The sequence below is a fragment of the Microtus oregoni genome, unplaced genomic scaffold (assembly GCF_018167655.1).
Source record: "Microtus oregoni isolate MIOR12 unplaced genomic scaffold, Mior012 000010F_ref0000083, whole genome shotgun sequence".
NCBI lineage: Eukaryota > Metazoa > Chordata > Mammalia > Rodentia > Cricetidae > Microtus > Microtus oregoni.
In genome coordinates, this window is record NW_024543069.1 from 11982993 (window position 1) to 11999181 (window position 16189).

Sequence of the window (16189 nt, forward strand, 5' to 3'; positions counted from 1 at the left end):
TGATCAGAACCTGGCAGTCCTCAGCAAAGCTTCACCCCTGTACTCCCTTCTGTTCTCAACCTCTATAGCAGCTACTTCAGTTAAGCTATCTATTGCTCCGTGCAGTAAAGCCCTCAGCTGGACGCGTGAGGGATCTGTACATGAACTGTCAGCCCCTCCTCCATCATCTCTGCAGATTCTAATCTCTCTGCTTGCCCTGATCTACATGTCTGCAATGGCATCCTCTTCAGTGGACTCCAGCCTGCTGCCCTGAACTGTGATGCTCACGGGACAGCTTCCTCCCTCCCAGGTTTGCCGCCTTGGGCTTCCGGGAAACCGCTGTCCAGCATATTTGCCCAGTTTCTTAGTTGCTTACCGAGTTCACCTTAGCCGGTGACTAGCGAGTCCATCAGAGTTAGACGAGGAAGCCTCTCACATGTATTCTAACCAAGTGACAAAAGATACCATGTCATACTTTTCATTCTGTTAGAAAAATTCTACCCAGGAAAGGCGGGTTCCATTGTTTAATATCTGTGATTAATATTGGGAAGATCTTGCTAGGCACCTGGTTTGCCTTGGATTTATGCTTCTTCTGACCCAGAGTCTTGTGTGCTAGGATTACAAGGGTGAGTTATTGTGTCTGGCTCATGTTGTTTTAATGAAAAAGAGGAAAACAATCAAAGGCCACTTTTTATTTGTTTGTTTGTTTGTTTTTTGAGACAGGGTTTCTCTGTAGCTTTGGAACTAGCTCTTGTAGACCAGGTTGGCCTCGAACTCACTTACGTTGTATGCATTTAAAACCTTGCTGATGGGCTGGAGAGATGGCTCAGTGGTTAAGAGCATTGCCTGCTCTTCCAAAGGTCCTGAGTTCAATTCCCAGCAACCACATGGTGGCTCCCAACCATCTGTAATGAGGTCTGGTGCCCTCTTCTGGTCTACAGGCACACACACAGACAGAACATTGTATACATAATAAATAAATAAATATTTAAAACCTTGCTGATTTTGAACCATCGCCAGGCTCACTCCTGATCCCAACTGCCAGCAGCTCCTCCCGCTTGTGTCTGTTATGTTTAGGTGGCCTCCTCCCATGAAGTGATTTTTCTGTAAAACCCCAAACCAGCAAAAACTCAAAACCACCTATTTTCCAAACAGACATTAGAACAGAAAACGAGTCCAAGGAAAAGAATAGTAGGAGCAAACAGTTGAATAGCTTTAATGTGTTTGCCTTCTCTCCTCCAGCTGTTCATTTCTATACAACATAGAATTTAGTGATTGCATGAGCACAGCAGTCTCTACAATGTCAACTGTACCCAGCACATCATAGGGACCAAGTGACACGCCATGCATCTTGAGGGACTACATTGCCACCGGCTCTGAGCTCCTCCCAAACCCACTGCAGCCTTGTTCCTCACGTGTCTCAGAAACAAGTATCAACAGTACAAGTGGAAAGCTCTAAGTAGCCCCCAGCACTCTGAGGTTCCTGCAAGGTTTTGATGTGCAGATGGGTTTTAGGGATTGACTTCAGAAAGCCTGGTTGATGCAGCTGTCACACCAACGTGTGACTTCATCATTAAACACAATGTCAGGAGTTTTCAAACACGGCTGATACACTGAGGATCTTGGTGCCTTCTGATAAACAACCCCTTCTGGCATTTAAAGTAGCAAGGGAATGCTGCCAATGGGAAGAATTCCATGATGTCAAACGGATCTCAAGAACAGCTTATACAAAGCCAGCATTTCCACCGTCTGCATAGGCTGGTCTCAGAACTGTTGAGCTGGGGTACCACTCACTGAAACTACTGCGTAGCTAGTACAGTGTCTCTTTCCCTCTTCCTCTTCCTCCTTTATTAAACACTCGGCCCCACCTACGGTCTTAATCCTGTAGAAGCTGGTGAGGTTTCTTCTGCAGGTGCTCGTGATTAAAAACAGCAGCAGACTCCAGAGTCCAGCGAGAGGCTGGTTCTTACCAGTCCGCTCTGCTCAGGCAAAGGACTGTAACTCAGAGGTTCAAAGAGTTTAGGGAAAGGTGGGGTTGACAAACGTTAAAGGTGATGCTTCTTTGGTTAAAAAAAAAAAAAAGTCTGACTTTTTTGGTTGCTCCCCCATACAGATTTTACTATTCTTGTTCAAAGTATAAAACTTAAAATCATATGTTTAGAGCTTGCAATGTGCAATGCTAAGAGACCATTTATGTTATTATTGTTTAAAAAATCTGTCATTTACTGTTTGTTTGCATTCGAAGTTAAGTAATTGTACTCCTGACATATGCTAGCTTTCCAAATGACAAATTCGCCATCTACATAGTCAGTTGTCTTTTGGGGCATGAGATCATTACAGTTTATAGTCTCTTGAGATCAGAAATAGAAAAAGCACACGGCACAGTTCTCATTCCTCCCTGTCCTCACTTCTCCCACGCCCCACCGCTCCTTCCCTGGACCACGGCTTCTCCCTTTGCTTCTTCATGAACACACTTTAAATTACGAATGAGCTAATTAAGTTGTCCGAAGGATGCATGCTCACCCATTCCACATCTGGATTGTCTGGAGTGTTGTGAGAACGTGTGACTGATAAAGTTCCTCGTGGGCTGAGACACTGAGGGGAACCGGTAGATTTTCTTGCCCCTCCTCAAAACCTGCTAGCCCCAAGCTGCTACCAGAACCATTAAATATTCTGCTTGTGCTGGTTGCCGGTCTTTGGAGGCTTTCAAAATTCATTTCAGTGTGGCAAATGTGTAAGGATTTTATGGTTAGACAATATTAAGACTTGGGGAACAAACGGGAATATAGCCCTAAATGTGGTCTGTTGCTCTGCTTCATGCTGGTTTCCCGATGTAATTCTGAACAGCAGAAATGCCCCTGATGACTTGTCAAAATGAATAGCACATGCTCTCCTCACTGACATTAACTCGGATTCTACCGTGTAGTTATTACCAGATGCATGAAATGATTACAACACCTGGCTTAACATATGGAGCTTAGCAGTGGTAAATCAAACAGATAATGGACAAAGCCCCAGTGTTACTAAGAATCGCCAAAGCTTCTGTATTAGGGAACATTTCGAAACGTAACTATGGACCTCACTATACCAACTGGCCCTTGCCCTTTGCAATCTACAGCCTAGCCTAAGGGATGCTATTTTTAGTTTTAGTTTTTACTATTTTATATTGTATAGGTGGTATATCCCCCAAAATGTTGGATGCAATTTTAAGTTAGTGACTTTACCCCAGATTTACCACTTCTGTTTCACCCCTTGTTTTGGGGTTACCTGCCACAGCTTCCGAAGCAAACTGACCAGGCTGAGGATAACGGCTAGGGAAATAATGGCCAAGGCTTATAAGCTGCCAGACTTGACAGGGGCGTGTGTTGTGTGTGTGTGTGTGTGTGTGTGTGTGTGTGTGAGATGTGAAAAGACAGGATATGAATTTCAGAATGCATGAGCTCTGAGCTGCAAATTATTTCATGGAATCTGTAGTGAACAGGGGGAAGATATGTACTAAAATTAGCAGCTGACATTTCTACTATATATTTAAAAAGTTAAACTATTAAAAGTGATTAAAATCAAGTATGTACTTGTCCCATTATATATGTGTGTGTGTATATACATATATATGTGTATATGTGTGTATATATATATGTATACTATCTATACACACACACATATACTATCAACGATGAGAGAAAAATATTTTGGTTTAATCTGGAAATCAAAGACAGCTACAGAGGAACACCAAAGGCCGTGGTAGCACAGCTGAGAACTGCCCCGCCAGGCAAGGCCCCCGTTCCCTACTCACAGGAGGGAGGCCACATCTGTAGTTTCAGGTATGACTGCTGGGCTCCCACCGTCAATGGGAGACTCTTGTGGTCATATTAGACCCCAGCAGCCAGTCCTGATTCTGTCCTTAGCCGGGCTTGCAGGTGGAACACTTTGCTGTGGCTTACACACTGTACTGTTACTCATCCCAAAGTGGTGGTTAGGAGCCCGTTGAAATGTCAGGAGGGCTAGAGTTTCCTGGGATCGAGTTATTGGGGAAACAAGAAGCTCACAGACACTGTATTAGGGCTTTGTATGAATTTTCTCCTCTCCTGTATGGCATTTAGCTTAGTCATGAATTTATTTTAGACTATGAAGTATAGTTCCCTGACTCCCGTGACAATGAAACCATGTATTTGGAAAAACATTTCTAGAATATGTGTTATCCTGTATTGAGGGCCATTAGGCTCCTCTGTTCCTGCAAGGTGCATCCAGCTAGCCCAAAGGCCTCCATAAAAATGATTTAGCCAGAAGCAGCTCACATTTTACACTTTGCAGCCTCCATGGGGGTGGGCGGAAGCATGGGACCGGCGTCTTTTCCAGAGCTAAACGGGGATGCTGCTGTGACAGACCCAGGCAGTTCTGGGTGACGACTCTGGGAAGATTATGTAACAGTGGGCCAAAGGAGGGAAAAGCATTTCTGAAGTCAAGAAGAAGATGAAGTGAAACAACAAAAACACAGGAGAGACAAGGTGAACCTGGCAAAGGAAAGGGGTCACACCTTTGGCGAGTCTTTCGTGCATTTCCAGATACTCTAGGCAATAGTGGAGCCGGTTCCCTGGAGCCACTTCAGAGAGGGTCAGAGCAGCAACACTGGCACCCCCGTGCAGAATGTCCAAATCGCTACACTGTGTGCCACAAAGCATGCCTGAGATACCTAGCCTGCAGATGCTCTATGCTGCAACCTTCTCTTGGCAACGTTCTTGACACATACCAGATTCAAGAGGCCAGTCCCTCCAGGTCACAGCAAGGAAGTTAACACTGGCCACTGGGAGTGAGCACATACAGTCACGTGGTACTTCAGTGATCCAGATTGGCTGGGGCAAGTTGGTCACATTATAAAAAAATACAGATCCTGGGGACGAGCTTTGGGTTGTTCTAGGTTAGTATAGTTTATTTATATGATTAGGTAACTGCAAATGCAGTGAATCGTTAAAAACCCTTTCCCTGCCCTCCCTCCCTCCCCCTCCCCCACCTGAAGAGCACAAATTGCCAGGAAAGCAGCAGCGGAGTGGTTAGCGGGGCCTGGGACCAGCATCAGCTGTATTTCTGAAACACTGTAAAACCCTCCCGAGATTTGGCACCGTGGGGACGATTGGCAATTCGAACTCAGGCTGGGCAGGGAGTCCGGGCAGCCTTGGGGGATGATCCCCAAGCTTTGGCAGTGCTGTTGATGGAAGCCTCACACGTTCTCCCTCAGATCCATTTCTCCTGCAGCTAGATCCACCCTGCCAGAGCCGCTGGAGGACGGGGGTGGCCAGTGTGCCCAGCCACAACCAACTGCAGACTCCCCACAGCTGGACCCAGGTCAGAAGGAGCATTCCAGGAGGACACGGGGAAGGGCAAGGGTACTCTGGTTGATGTGTAACTATTCATCAAACCGCTACCATCCTGCTTAGCATTTCTATCTTTAAAAACGTCTACAAGCCATGGGGGAGGGGAAGAGGCAAGAAAGGAATAGGAAATTTATATTTATATATATGATATATACATATCATATATATATATATATATACTCTATTTGGTTGCAGTTAGAAATAAGTTATGTCTTCAGAGCAAAATTCACAAGCTGTCCATAGCCTCAAGTAGAAGGTTTTATAACTAGTGCAGGCAGCACCGCCCGCGTGCTCAAGGAATACCAGTGGGCTAATTTGGTATCTTCCCTTTTTTCTTCTTCACCAAAACCTTATTTCATTTTTTCTTTACAATAAATGTTTCTCAAATTATTTTTCCTCTTGTTTTATACACTTTTGTGTTAAGCAAATACAAAATCAAAAGAAGAAGTTGCCCAATGGACTGTCAAATCTGGAGTTTTAGAAGAGGCGTGTGGGGACTCTAGAGCATCCTAAATCAAGAAGCGTATCTCCATCACTTGAACCCACATCTGTTTCCTCTGTTACCCTTGACCCAGAATATACATCCATGTGTCTGTGTCGCCACAGGCCAGTGCACTCATGGAACATGAGAGAATGTACTTTGCACTAAAACATTCTGAAAAGCAGTAACTAAGACCCTAATTCAAATGTTGAAAACACAGGATACAAAAGTAAGCAAATTCCCTGGGAAACCATAATTAATTCTCAATGCAGTCAATGAAAAGCAAGTTCCTGGAGGAGTCGAGACAGTCTGCAGTCCCGGAGTCCAAGGTACCCTTTGTCCTCTGGGCTTTGGGCAAGCTCTGCAGCTGAAGGACAGGGCTGGGCAGCGGGGCAGGGATGGCTAATGGGTGGGCCTTGAGAGGCCACGCTGACAACACCCACCCTGAGAAAGAAAACCAGGTGGGCTCCGGGCGTGGGTCTACAGTGAAAATCGTGGTTGTTTGGGGCTGGTTCATTCAGTCAAGAAGGACAGCCTACTGTGTTCTGTCAAACTTATAAAGCACAGAGACCGGGGAAAACCCCGCAGCTTTGGTGTTAGGAAGGGCAGAGCAGCAACCCAGGCCCCCAGATAACTGTGCTGCACATCTCTTGGGGCTCTTGCTTGCATTCCCAGCCAGCTCTGCTGCCAGCGCACACAGGGCCCCCAGGAGCCGGTCTGCTATTTTCCCTCCAGGCTATCGCAGTCCGTTGGTGTTTGCCTGGGGAACGCTACAGGGTATGGACAGAGATTTGCAGCGAAAGATGAAAGGCCTTTCTCTTGCCCAAAAGCATGTCTCAGCGGTTTGCCACCAAATACCAATTTGGGGTGGCTGGGAACAGCACTTGGGCGATTCTAGGCTGCTGTTTCTCCCAACACTGTTGGAAAGACATGAAAGCCACCAGGATGGGCTCGGGAAGGCTGTGCGGAAAAGCAGAAGCTGGTGAGGGTGGAGTGGAGATTCCCAGGGCTCATGCCTGCCTCTCCTATGTGGATAGTGCATCTCCACGGGGGGCATTGAGACTGATCCCAGCCTTATTCCTCACTGGGGATGGACGGTCACCCTGTGCTGTCACGTGCTCGTCACCCTGTTTCATTCCTTTCTGTGGGTTCTTGGTGAAGTCAGCGGCTGTCCTTCACGCACTGAGGTGTGGGCAAATGGGAAAGCTGTGCTCCATGGGTGAGGCACAGGGCTGGTTAACTGTATCCGGAGTCTCCTACACTAATGAAGGAAGGGGTGGGGAAGGGGTGCTGTCTGGGGTGCAGGAAGCTGCCACCGACCCCCCATCCTCTCTGCGTTCCTCAGTCTCCAAGAGCAGGCAACAAATAATAAAGTGTTGTGAGTCTCCTCCACAGGCTGCTGGAGTACTGAAATCACAAGCTCAGAAGGGGAAAGTGTTTCTGCTAGGCGGAGGGTACCACCACCACATCGTCAGGAGATGCCCTGGCATGGTGCCTGCAGCTACAGGCCTGCCCTGTCCACGGGTGCTGAGAGGACACCCAGGAAGCTGAAGGACCACGGAAAAGATCATGAAAAGCACATTAAAGGGAATACATGGCCTACCTTCCTTTTGCCTCATATCTGGGGGTCGATGGCTACTTATAGATGCATTTCAAACACTGGCGAGAAGGGCTGGGGGGACACAGACTCCAGCCCCTCCACAGTGTCAGCCAGGGAACTCCCTGCTCACCACCTGGTAGGGATTCCAGGTTGCCAGGGAAGGGGCTCTTTGTTGGGACACATGATCCTAATTATAAATCCCACACCTTTTCCTACATTAAGAGAACAGTATGTCGAGAGTCCTCTGGTCTAGGGTAGCTGAGAGCCTATGGGGCTCACTGCTCTTCCGTTTTGCTACTATTCCTGAACTTCACCACCATGACTGTGATGTTGTCGGGGCAGCCTCTGTAGAAGGACTGCAGGACGATGCTCTTGGCTCCGAAGTGCGGTTCATCCAAGCGCTCCTTGATGAATCGGACTGCCTCCTCGTTGCTGAAAGCATCCCACAGACCGTCTGATGCCAAGATCATGAACTCGGGCTGCAGCTTGTCCAGGTCGAAGGTCAGGATATCTGGGTCTGGGATGACCACGTTGAGATTTTTCAGCGGATAATCTCCCAGGGATCGAGACATGGCTAGGATTCCCTGGACCCTCCAGGAGCCATTGAAACTGATGAATCCACCTGGAAGGACAAAGCACGTGAGCCGGTTAGCTTGCCCAGCCAATACCGCTCACACTTGGTAAAGTCTGGGTGGGCGTACCATAAGCTACATGTGGGCAGAGCCACGGGAGGTGCGCCTCCTTCCCCTTTGCCAAAGGCAACAGCATTTCGCTGCAGGACCTGGGATGGACCTGCATGCTCTCATCCTTGGCACCGCTAATGCTGGCAAGAATGCTGAGGGGAGAGCATGGGTGAGGACGGAGCATCAGCTTTAACAACGCACCACGGCCACTCAGTGATTGACATGTATCCGCAGCATGGGGATTCGAGGAGAGGGGCCGAGAAATGCCAAAAAGCAAGTGGACAGGCAGGGAGACAGCTCTGAAACAATCCGTGAGCCCACTCTCGGATGCACTGATGTGGGTCCCAAGCAGAACTGGGGTTAAGTAAAATCACATTTTAGGCATATTCAGTGACACCACCCCCCACCCCATGAGAAAGGCTCCCCTCTCGATGCTTCATCTTCCGAGCTGCCGAATGAGTATAATGTTCATCTTGTGGTATAGTGAGACCAGAAGAAGTTGTTCTGTATAGATCCCACAGCCTGGTGCCCGCCAGCACATTCACTCAATGTTATCTATCTATCTATCTATCTATCTATCTATCTATCTATCTATCCTGCCCCCTTCCTTTTTTCCTTTGAGAGGGGACTAGAGTCTCTTAGAGCGCAAGTTAGTCTTGAACTCACTGTATGGCTGAGGCTGGCCTGAATTTCCGATCCCTCTGTCTCTGTCTCTCAAGCACTAGGATCTTTAAAGATGTGCACCACTACTCCTGGCTTCTACGTTGCTTTCTTTAAAGGAGCTTGAACTTTGTTCCTTTACAAAGTTCTATCTGTCAGATATTTACTCAATATTTACACTGTAGAGGGGATTTTTTTTCAGGATGTGAAAATTATGTAAGACCTAGATTTTTCTTTTGAAAACCTGGAGGAGAGAGAAGCCACGTTTGTTAGAAGTCACCGGCATCCAGTGGTACTCTTCCAGGACTGGTTGGTGTCCGCTACCCACTGAAGCAAGGGAGAACGGAGGAAGGACTTCTTCGTGGAGTGACATCACAGAGCAGCCGTAAAGGAGCAGTGGGCAGCATAGCAGTGGTCAGGGGCAAGGGCTCTGGAGTTAGTCATGGTTTTCATTCCGGCCTCGTCACTCGCTAGCTGTGCGGCTGTGAACTTAAGTCTCCGAGGCTCCAGTTTACTGGCTATGAAGTGATTCTAACATAACCATCTTCCCAGAATGCATACAAACATATGTGGTGTATCAGGCTCGGCTCTTAGCACGGGGAGCACCATGAAAGGCAGCTGATACTGACGCCATCAGTGACACAGCAGAGACAGAAAGGCCAACATATATAACATCTGATCCAGACTGGCTGGAGCTTCTTGTCATGCTAAGCAGGAGGAACAGAGATGGCCTGACGTGTAGGGCCATAATAAACTCCAATAAAGATGATAAAAGTCACCGCCCTCCCTTAAACTGTCCTAGGGCAACTGAGTCACAGATGCACAGCTAGTCAGAATATGAGACTGCAGAGGGCTCAGCCCTAACTGGGACCTCTGGAGCATGTCCCCTCATCGAGGCAGAGCGGGCAGAAGGGGTCTAAGAGCCAGAGATGGTGGATGACTTCATGGGAGCTATTTCTTTGTGTTTGTGCGCTTGTGTGGTTTTGCACACAGTGGGATAGCTGCGTATATGAACTCACAAGAGTTGTGACAAAATGCACAAGTGGAAGCTCACGTCAGAGGGTTCAAGTGTGGAGGTGAGAGCCGCACCACTGCCTGAGAAGCCACTGGCAACTGAGAGCTGCTGGAAGGGAGTGAGCCAGCTTCTGTCAGGGTGCGGCCCTCGGTAGTCAGACCATGGTCCCAGCGGATGACCTCACATCTGAGAGTGTATGAGCAGAGGTCCAGTGATCAAATGGGACTTTCGACAGGGAAGGGCTGTCTTTGGCCATTCAGAGTGGCAAATGAAGTCCTCATCAATGAATAAGAAATGTACAGTATAGGAATATAAACCAGGTGACAGTCAGGTCATATTGACCCCGTGTGCTCCTGGGAAAGTGTGTTCCCTCTCCAGTGAGAACCTAGACCACCAGACACCATGGCAGCCTCCCTCCGGGGGGCTCACAAACTCACCAGCTCTCTTTATCCTCTTCCTCTCCTTCAGCTGGTAAGGCTTGTGGTCATGTGACAAGGGAATGGCGTTCCCATCCTTGTCGCACAAGACTCCTCGAGAATCACCAACATTGGCCACGGTGAGGTCTTTATCCGACAGTAGAGCAATCAAACACGTTGTGCCTGCAAGACAGAAGAGAGAGGGGGTGTGAGCAGGGGAGTGACTGACGTTCCCTTGTGTCTCCTGGTCACCAGACCCTTCCATCGTTAAAGCATCTCTCGCTAGGAGGGAGTGTGACTTCAGCTACTCCGGGAATGAGCACGGTTCGCTTCAACATCATTGATCAAATCTGACAGTTCATTTTCTGAGCCACGCTTCACCGTCATTAAACAGGCTAGAAGAACAGTATCATTGTCCTAAATCACTTTGTTTCTGCCACTCTTAATTTAAAAACACCACATTTAAAAGGATTAGAGGAGAATCACAATCAGTTTGAAGCCCTAGACAATTGGTACATGTTGTTGTCTGCTCATAGGCGCTCAGTCTCTGAGAGGTTCTAGTGACGAGCGTGAAGCTGGAGACGCTGGGGATGGGGGTGGGGTGTGTGTGTGGGATGGGCTCCTGAGGTAGAGGCAATGTCAACAACCATATCCAGTGGCGCTGTGACAGAACTGGCGGGGTCAGGGAAGGTCAAGCCTGAATATAGAAAGACTGAGGTGGTCAGAGCACCAGCTTGTCTGAAGCCCACATAAGACACACCAAGCCGAACTCTCCCCAGTTCCTTTCGAAATGAAAAAGAATAAAGCAAAGAGAATTGCGTGCGCAGTCTTTTGCCTCCTCCACCTGGCCTGTCCCCTGCCTGTCACTGTCAATGGTCAAGTGTCTGCTGGAAGGCACTGCTCACACTCAGTCCTCAGATCGATGGCTCTTTTCCTCATTGAAAAGCACTCCCTGGTCGTCCCTAACAGTTCCTTCCCCATTAAGAAAGTCGGAGTCCCTGATGAAAACGTAAACCGCATCTAAATAACATTTTAGTTTCTGCAGAGCTACAACTAGAGGGAGGGCTCCATTCTTAAGCAGGAAGAACAAATACAGGTTGGGCAGGGGCGTAGTTATAATCATCGGCACATTCAATTATGATTGTGTGGCATTCTGTTCTTTTTAGGTTAAAGAATGGTTGAGTGGGACTGGAGATGGTGGGACATGCAGACGGGTGCCCGTGCCCACCACAGCTCCTGTGTGCAGGTCAGAAGGTAACTTAACCCCAAACGGCTCGAAGACCTCAGCATAAAACCAGATACGCTGAGTCTGACAGAAGAGAAAATGGAGATGGCCTTGAACCCATTGGTGCAGGAAAAGACTTTCTCAACAGGACATCATTAGCACAGGCCCTAAGATCAACAATTAATAAATGGGACCTCATGAAACTGAAAGCTTCTGCATGGCAAAAGACGCCACCACTCTGACAAAACAGCAGCCTACAGAATGGGAAAAGATTTTTACCAACTACAGATCTGGTAGATAACTAATATATAAAAAAATAAAGCTCTCAAAAAACTAGATACCAAGAAAGCAAACAACCCAATTTAGAAATGGGATATAGATCTAAATGGAGATTCCTCAGAAAAGGAAACCTTAATGACTGGGAAACACTTAAATGTTCAGCATCTCTCTTTGTTAGGGATAGAGATACAATGTCTGTGATGAAACACTATGACCTAAAGCAATTTGGGAAGGAAGGGGTTTATTTGGCTTCTGCTTCCGTATCATTGTTCATCATAGAAGAAAGTCATGACCGGAACTCAAACAGGGTAGGAATCTGGAGGCAGGAGCTGATGCAGAGGCCATGGAGGAGTGCTGCTTGCTGGCTTGTTCAGCCAGCTTTCTTATAGAACCCATGACCACCAGCTTGCGATGGCACCACAATGGGCTGGGCCCTCTCAATCACTATTGCAAGAGCGCCCTACAGGGTGGCCTATAGTCTAATCTTATGAGGCGTTTTCTCAATTGTAGTTCCCTCCTCTCAGATGACTTGAGTTCGGGTCAAGCTGACATAAACTATGCAGCATAGCATCCTTAGCCATCAGGAAAACGCAAATCAAAACGATTTTGAGATTTCATCTTACACCTGCCAGAATGGCCGAGATCAATAAAAGAAGTAACAGTTTATGCTCGCTAGGATGTGGAGTAAATGGAACACTCATCCGTTGCTGGTGGGAGCGCAAATTTGTACAGCCACTGTGGAAAATGGTGGCAGTTCCTCTGGAAAATGAGAATCTATCTACTTCAAGATCCAGCTATACCACTCTCGGGCATACACCCAAAGAATACTCTATTCTACCACAGAGACACTTGCTCAGCCATGCTCATTGCTGCTCTGTGTATAACAACCAGACGTTAGAATCAACCTAGATGACCCTCAACAGATAATGGATAAAGAAAATGTGGTACATTTACATAATAGACTATTACTCAGCCATTAAAAAAATGAAATACTGAAATTCAGTAAATGGATAGAACATCTAGAAAAAAACCTAGGTGAGGTGATCCTAACCCAGAAAGATGAATATGGTATGAATTCACTTATATGTGGATATTAGCAGTTAAGTCTATGATGACTGTAAAATACAATGTCAGCTCTACGTCTGTTGGTATGCGAGCCAGGAACTGGGCTGAGAGACTTGAAAACATACAAACACAGAGACAGAGACATGGGTCACTTTTGATACAAGAATGCCAAGTTTATTGTGCTCAGGGGGAAGCTAATATAGGGCTCTGGCCAGGCCCCAGCTCTCGGGATATTTCAGCTGCAGACCCACCAGCCCGTCATCAAGGTCTCATGCTCAGAGCAGCTGCAGGCTGCCCAGAGCAGAGGAAAAACAATTTGTTTTGCTTAGAGCAACTGCAAGCACAGGAAAAACAAGTCACTCACAGGGAATTCGGGGTCCAGGGGTCCACAGCCCAAATAGCTCCCAACAGATGACCAAGCTACAATCAGTGGAACCACAGAGATTAGGCATAAAGAACTAGGGGGACAGACAGATCTCCTTAGGGAAATAGACTAGATATTTATGGCTAGATGTGGGGGGCTGTAACAGAAGGATCAAGTGTGGAGGTGAGGGAAGAGGAAGATGAGGGAAGGAATATGGGGAGAGGCAGCTAAAATTAAAGTCCATTTTAGGGGTTGTATGGAAACTTAATATAATAGAAACCTTTTAAAATATATACATATAAGAAGATGATCTAAGTGATATCACTAAAGCAATTTTAACGTCCTATAAATACACTCAAATAATCAGAAATCATGCCCCCCCTCCAAGTTTTTAATATTGGTTGAATTTCATCTGCGACTGCTTTTACTTCGTTCTAAGTATCTGCTTGGCTAAACTTGTCCAACACAATCAGAGGAGAAATTCTTCCGGCGGTATTTTAGTTTGGGTGGTAAACAGAAGCACTGATTTCCTGGCGTCATCAGGCATGTGGATGCATGTGACAGAGCTTATGGGCCTATGAGTTCTCTCTGCCCCTTTGCCCTTCTCCATGCTCAGGGGAAGGATGTCCCCACTAATGGCCCCTACATTATTTATACTTATGCTGTTAGCCTAGTTGATGCTCAGGTCATTGCAGCTTCTTAGCAGGCATTACCTTCTGCCTGTTTTACAGGGGTCCAGAGAGGGGATCCACCTAGCTGGGGTCTGGGCCCTTCCCCAACACCATCCTGCCAGTACAGCTCTTCATCTACCTAGTAGATTACTGAGCTGTCAGATAAGGGGGAGGAGAGTCATCATTGCAGCCATGAAACCACCTGAGATTTTATCCTACCGATGACTAAGAATCCCTGCAGGGTTTTCAACGGTATAGCATCATGTTGTGGGACATTTGTTTACCTAGGCAAAGGTGTGTTATGTTTGTCTATGTTGAGGAGTATTACTCTAACTATGTGAAAATGTATTGCATGTGTTTCTGCTGCCTTTGGTAACAATGTAAAGATGCGTTGCTGCTTCACCATGCCTGCCCAAGGCACCTGATTGGTCTAACAAAAAGCTGAATGGCAGGCCGGGCGGTGGTGGCGCACGCCTTTAATCCCAGCACTTGGGAGGCAGAGGCAGGCGGATCTCTGTGAGTTCGAGACCAGCCTGGTCTACAAGAGCTAGTTCCAGGACAGGCTCCAAAGCCACAGAGAAACCCTGTCTCGAAAAAACCAAAAAAAAAAAAAAAAAAAAAAGCTGAATGGCCAATAGTTAGGCAGGAAAGGGATAGGAGGGGCTGGTGCGCAGAGAGAATGTAATAAGAGAGAGAGGAGAAGAGAGAAGAAAAGAAGGGAGAAAAAGAGGGACGTGCCTGGTGCCAGAAACCAGGCAGTGTCTAGTCAGGCAGACATGAGAAGCAGGGAAGCAGGACATACAGAAAAGAAGAAAAGGTTAAAAAAATGTCTTGAGGCAAAACGTAGATAAAGAGAAACAGGTTAAAATAAGATCTAAGATAAGGTCAAGTGTTCATAACTAACAATAAGTCTCTGTGTCATAATTTGGATTGGTGGTCCAAAAAAGAAAGCCTGCTATGGTATCACAAGGATGTTTTTGTTTTATAAGGTTATTCCGGTGGCAACAGAAAAGTCACCAGAAGCAGTGTGGACAGACTGAGTTAATGAGGATCGGAATTAACGTGGTGACCACAGGGACAGAGGATGGCACGCGGATCTGAAACCAGACTGGGTCGGTCCATCAGGGAGGGAGGAAGGAAGAAGGGGTGCGGTTTAGAATAATGTCTCTATCTCCGGGCAGGAAACGGGTACTCCGTGCAACGCAGGGGTGTTTACTGTGAGCTTCTGGGAAAGACTTTGCTTTCCCTGACGCATACAGAGCAGAAAAGGACCACTTCTTTGGTTCAGGATTGTCCTGTGAGTTTTACTGAACAGGGGCAGCTATCTTGCAACTGAGGGGGACAGTCTAAGCATTAAAGAGTGGAGACGAAACAGCACACAGTCCCTGTCATTACAGTCAGCATGGGACTCCACAGTGGCGGCTCTGCACGATCTGGCCCCATCCCAACTGTCCAACAGTGTGGAAACTTCTGAGCCAGTGTGTCCCACAGGAGTTTGCTCTGTGAGATGATAAAGGTCCTTTCTGTTAGAGTCATGTGACGCAGGTTTAAGCTCTACCTCAGGATGCAGGTTTCAGTACTGCACTGTCGACATGAGCAAGAGCATCTTAGGCTTGGCCAAAAGTGGTTAAACGTAGGTGGCAGAAACAGAGTTATAGGTAGAGTTCTGAATAACCGGAATGTGTTCAGTGTCCTCTCTACAGAAAAACAGCAACGAGAAAAGTGTGTCCATATCCCACGCAGGGCCTGTGTGGATCTGGAGAAATAATCTATGTAAAAGCAATGCAGCACAAACCAACGTATTGTTTGGTCTCTGCAGTCTTCGCCCAGGGTTGCAAAACCATTCATAATATACTATTACTCAACAGGACAAACTACTCTGTTGCCAAGAAACTCCATAAAAACACTTCCCAGGAGAAAATGCTTGCAGTTGCGCTTTCTTCACTAAGACGGAGAGAAATAACCTTGATTTCCTTGGTTACAAGTTTTGACATAAATTGATTTATTCCATTCTGATGCTATTGATCAAAATACCAGGGCATAACACGATTCCTTAATTATGAACCTGAGGATGTTTTTATATTAGCAAGTTTAATTTTATTCTTCATGAGATTGTTAATTGGGAAGAGCTCTTAGAAACTTACTGTAATCACCTCACCTTACAGATTAAAGAAAAATCGGAACCTGGGTAGAGTGGTACATACCTGTGAGCTCAGCATCCTGGAGGCGGAGGGAGGATGAACAGGAGTGAACAGTAAACACACACTGAATGTGAGAGCGGCCTGCTCCACGGGAGGCCCTGTCTCAAAGAACGAGAACAACAAAACTCGCAGCAAACGTCTGGAAAAGTGAGTCTGCGCAGGGCAGACTTCAAAGTCTATG

The 16189-nt window shown here is 46.9% G+C and overlaps 1 protein-coding gene across 1 annotated transcript in view; it reads right to left on the reverse strand.

The window, feature by feature from the left end:
• Nucleotides 1–4986: 4986 nt before the first annotated feature.
• The window catches only part of Ppm1l (protein phosphatase, Mg2+/Mn2+ dependent 1L), a 201985-nt gene continuing 190782 nt past the window's right edge, over nucleotides 4987–16189 (reverse strand). The window contains exons 3-4 of the mRNA XM_041659137.1: nucleotides 10225–10386; nucleotides 4987–8051 (exon numbers count right to left, since the gene is read on the reverse strand). Of these exons, the coding sequence (XP_041515071.1) occupies nucleotides 7705–8051; nucleotides 10225–10386 (509 nt within the window). The 3' untranslated portion in view covers nucleotides 4987–7704. The remainder of the gene's footprint in view (nucleotides 8052–10224; nucleotides 10387–16189) is intronic.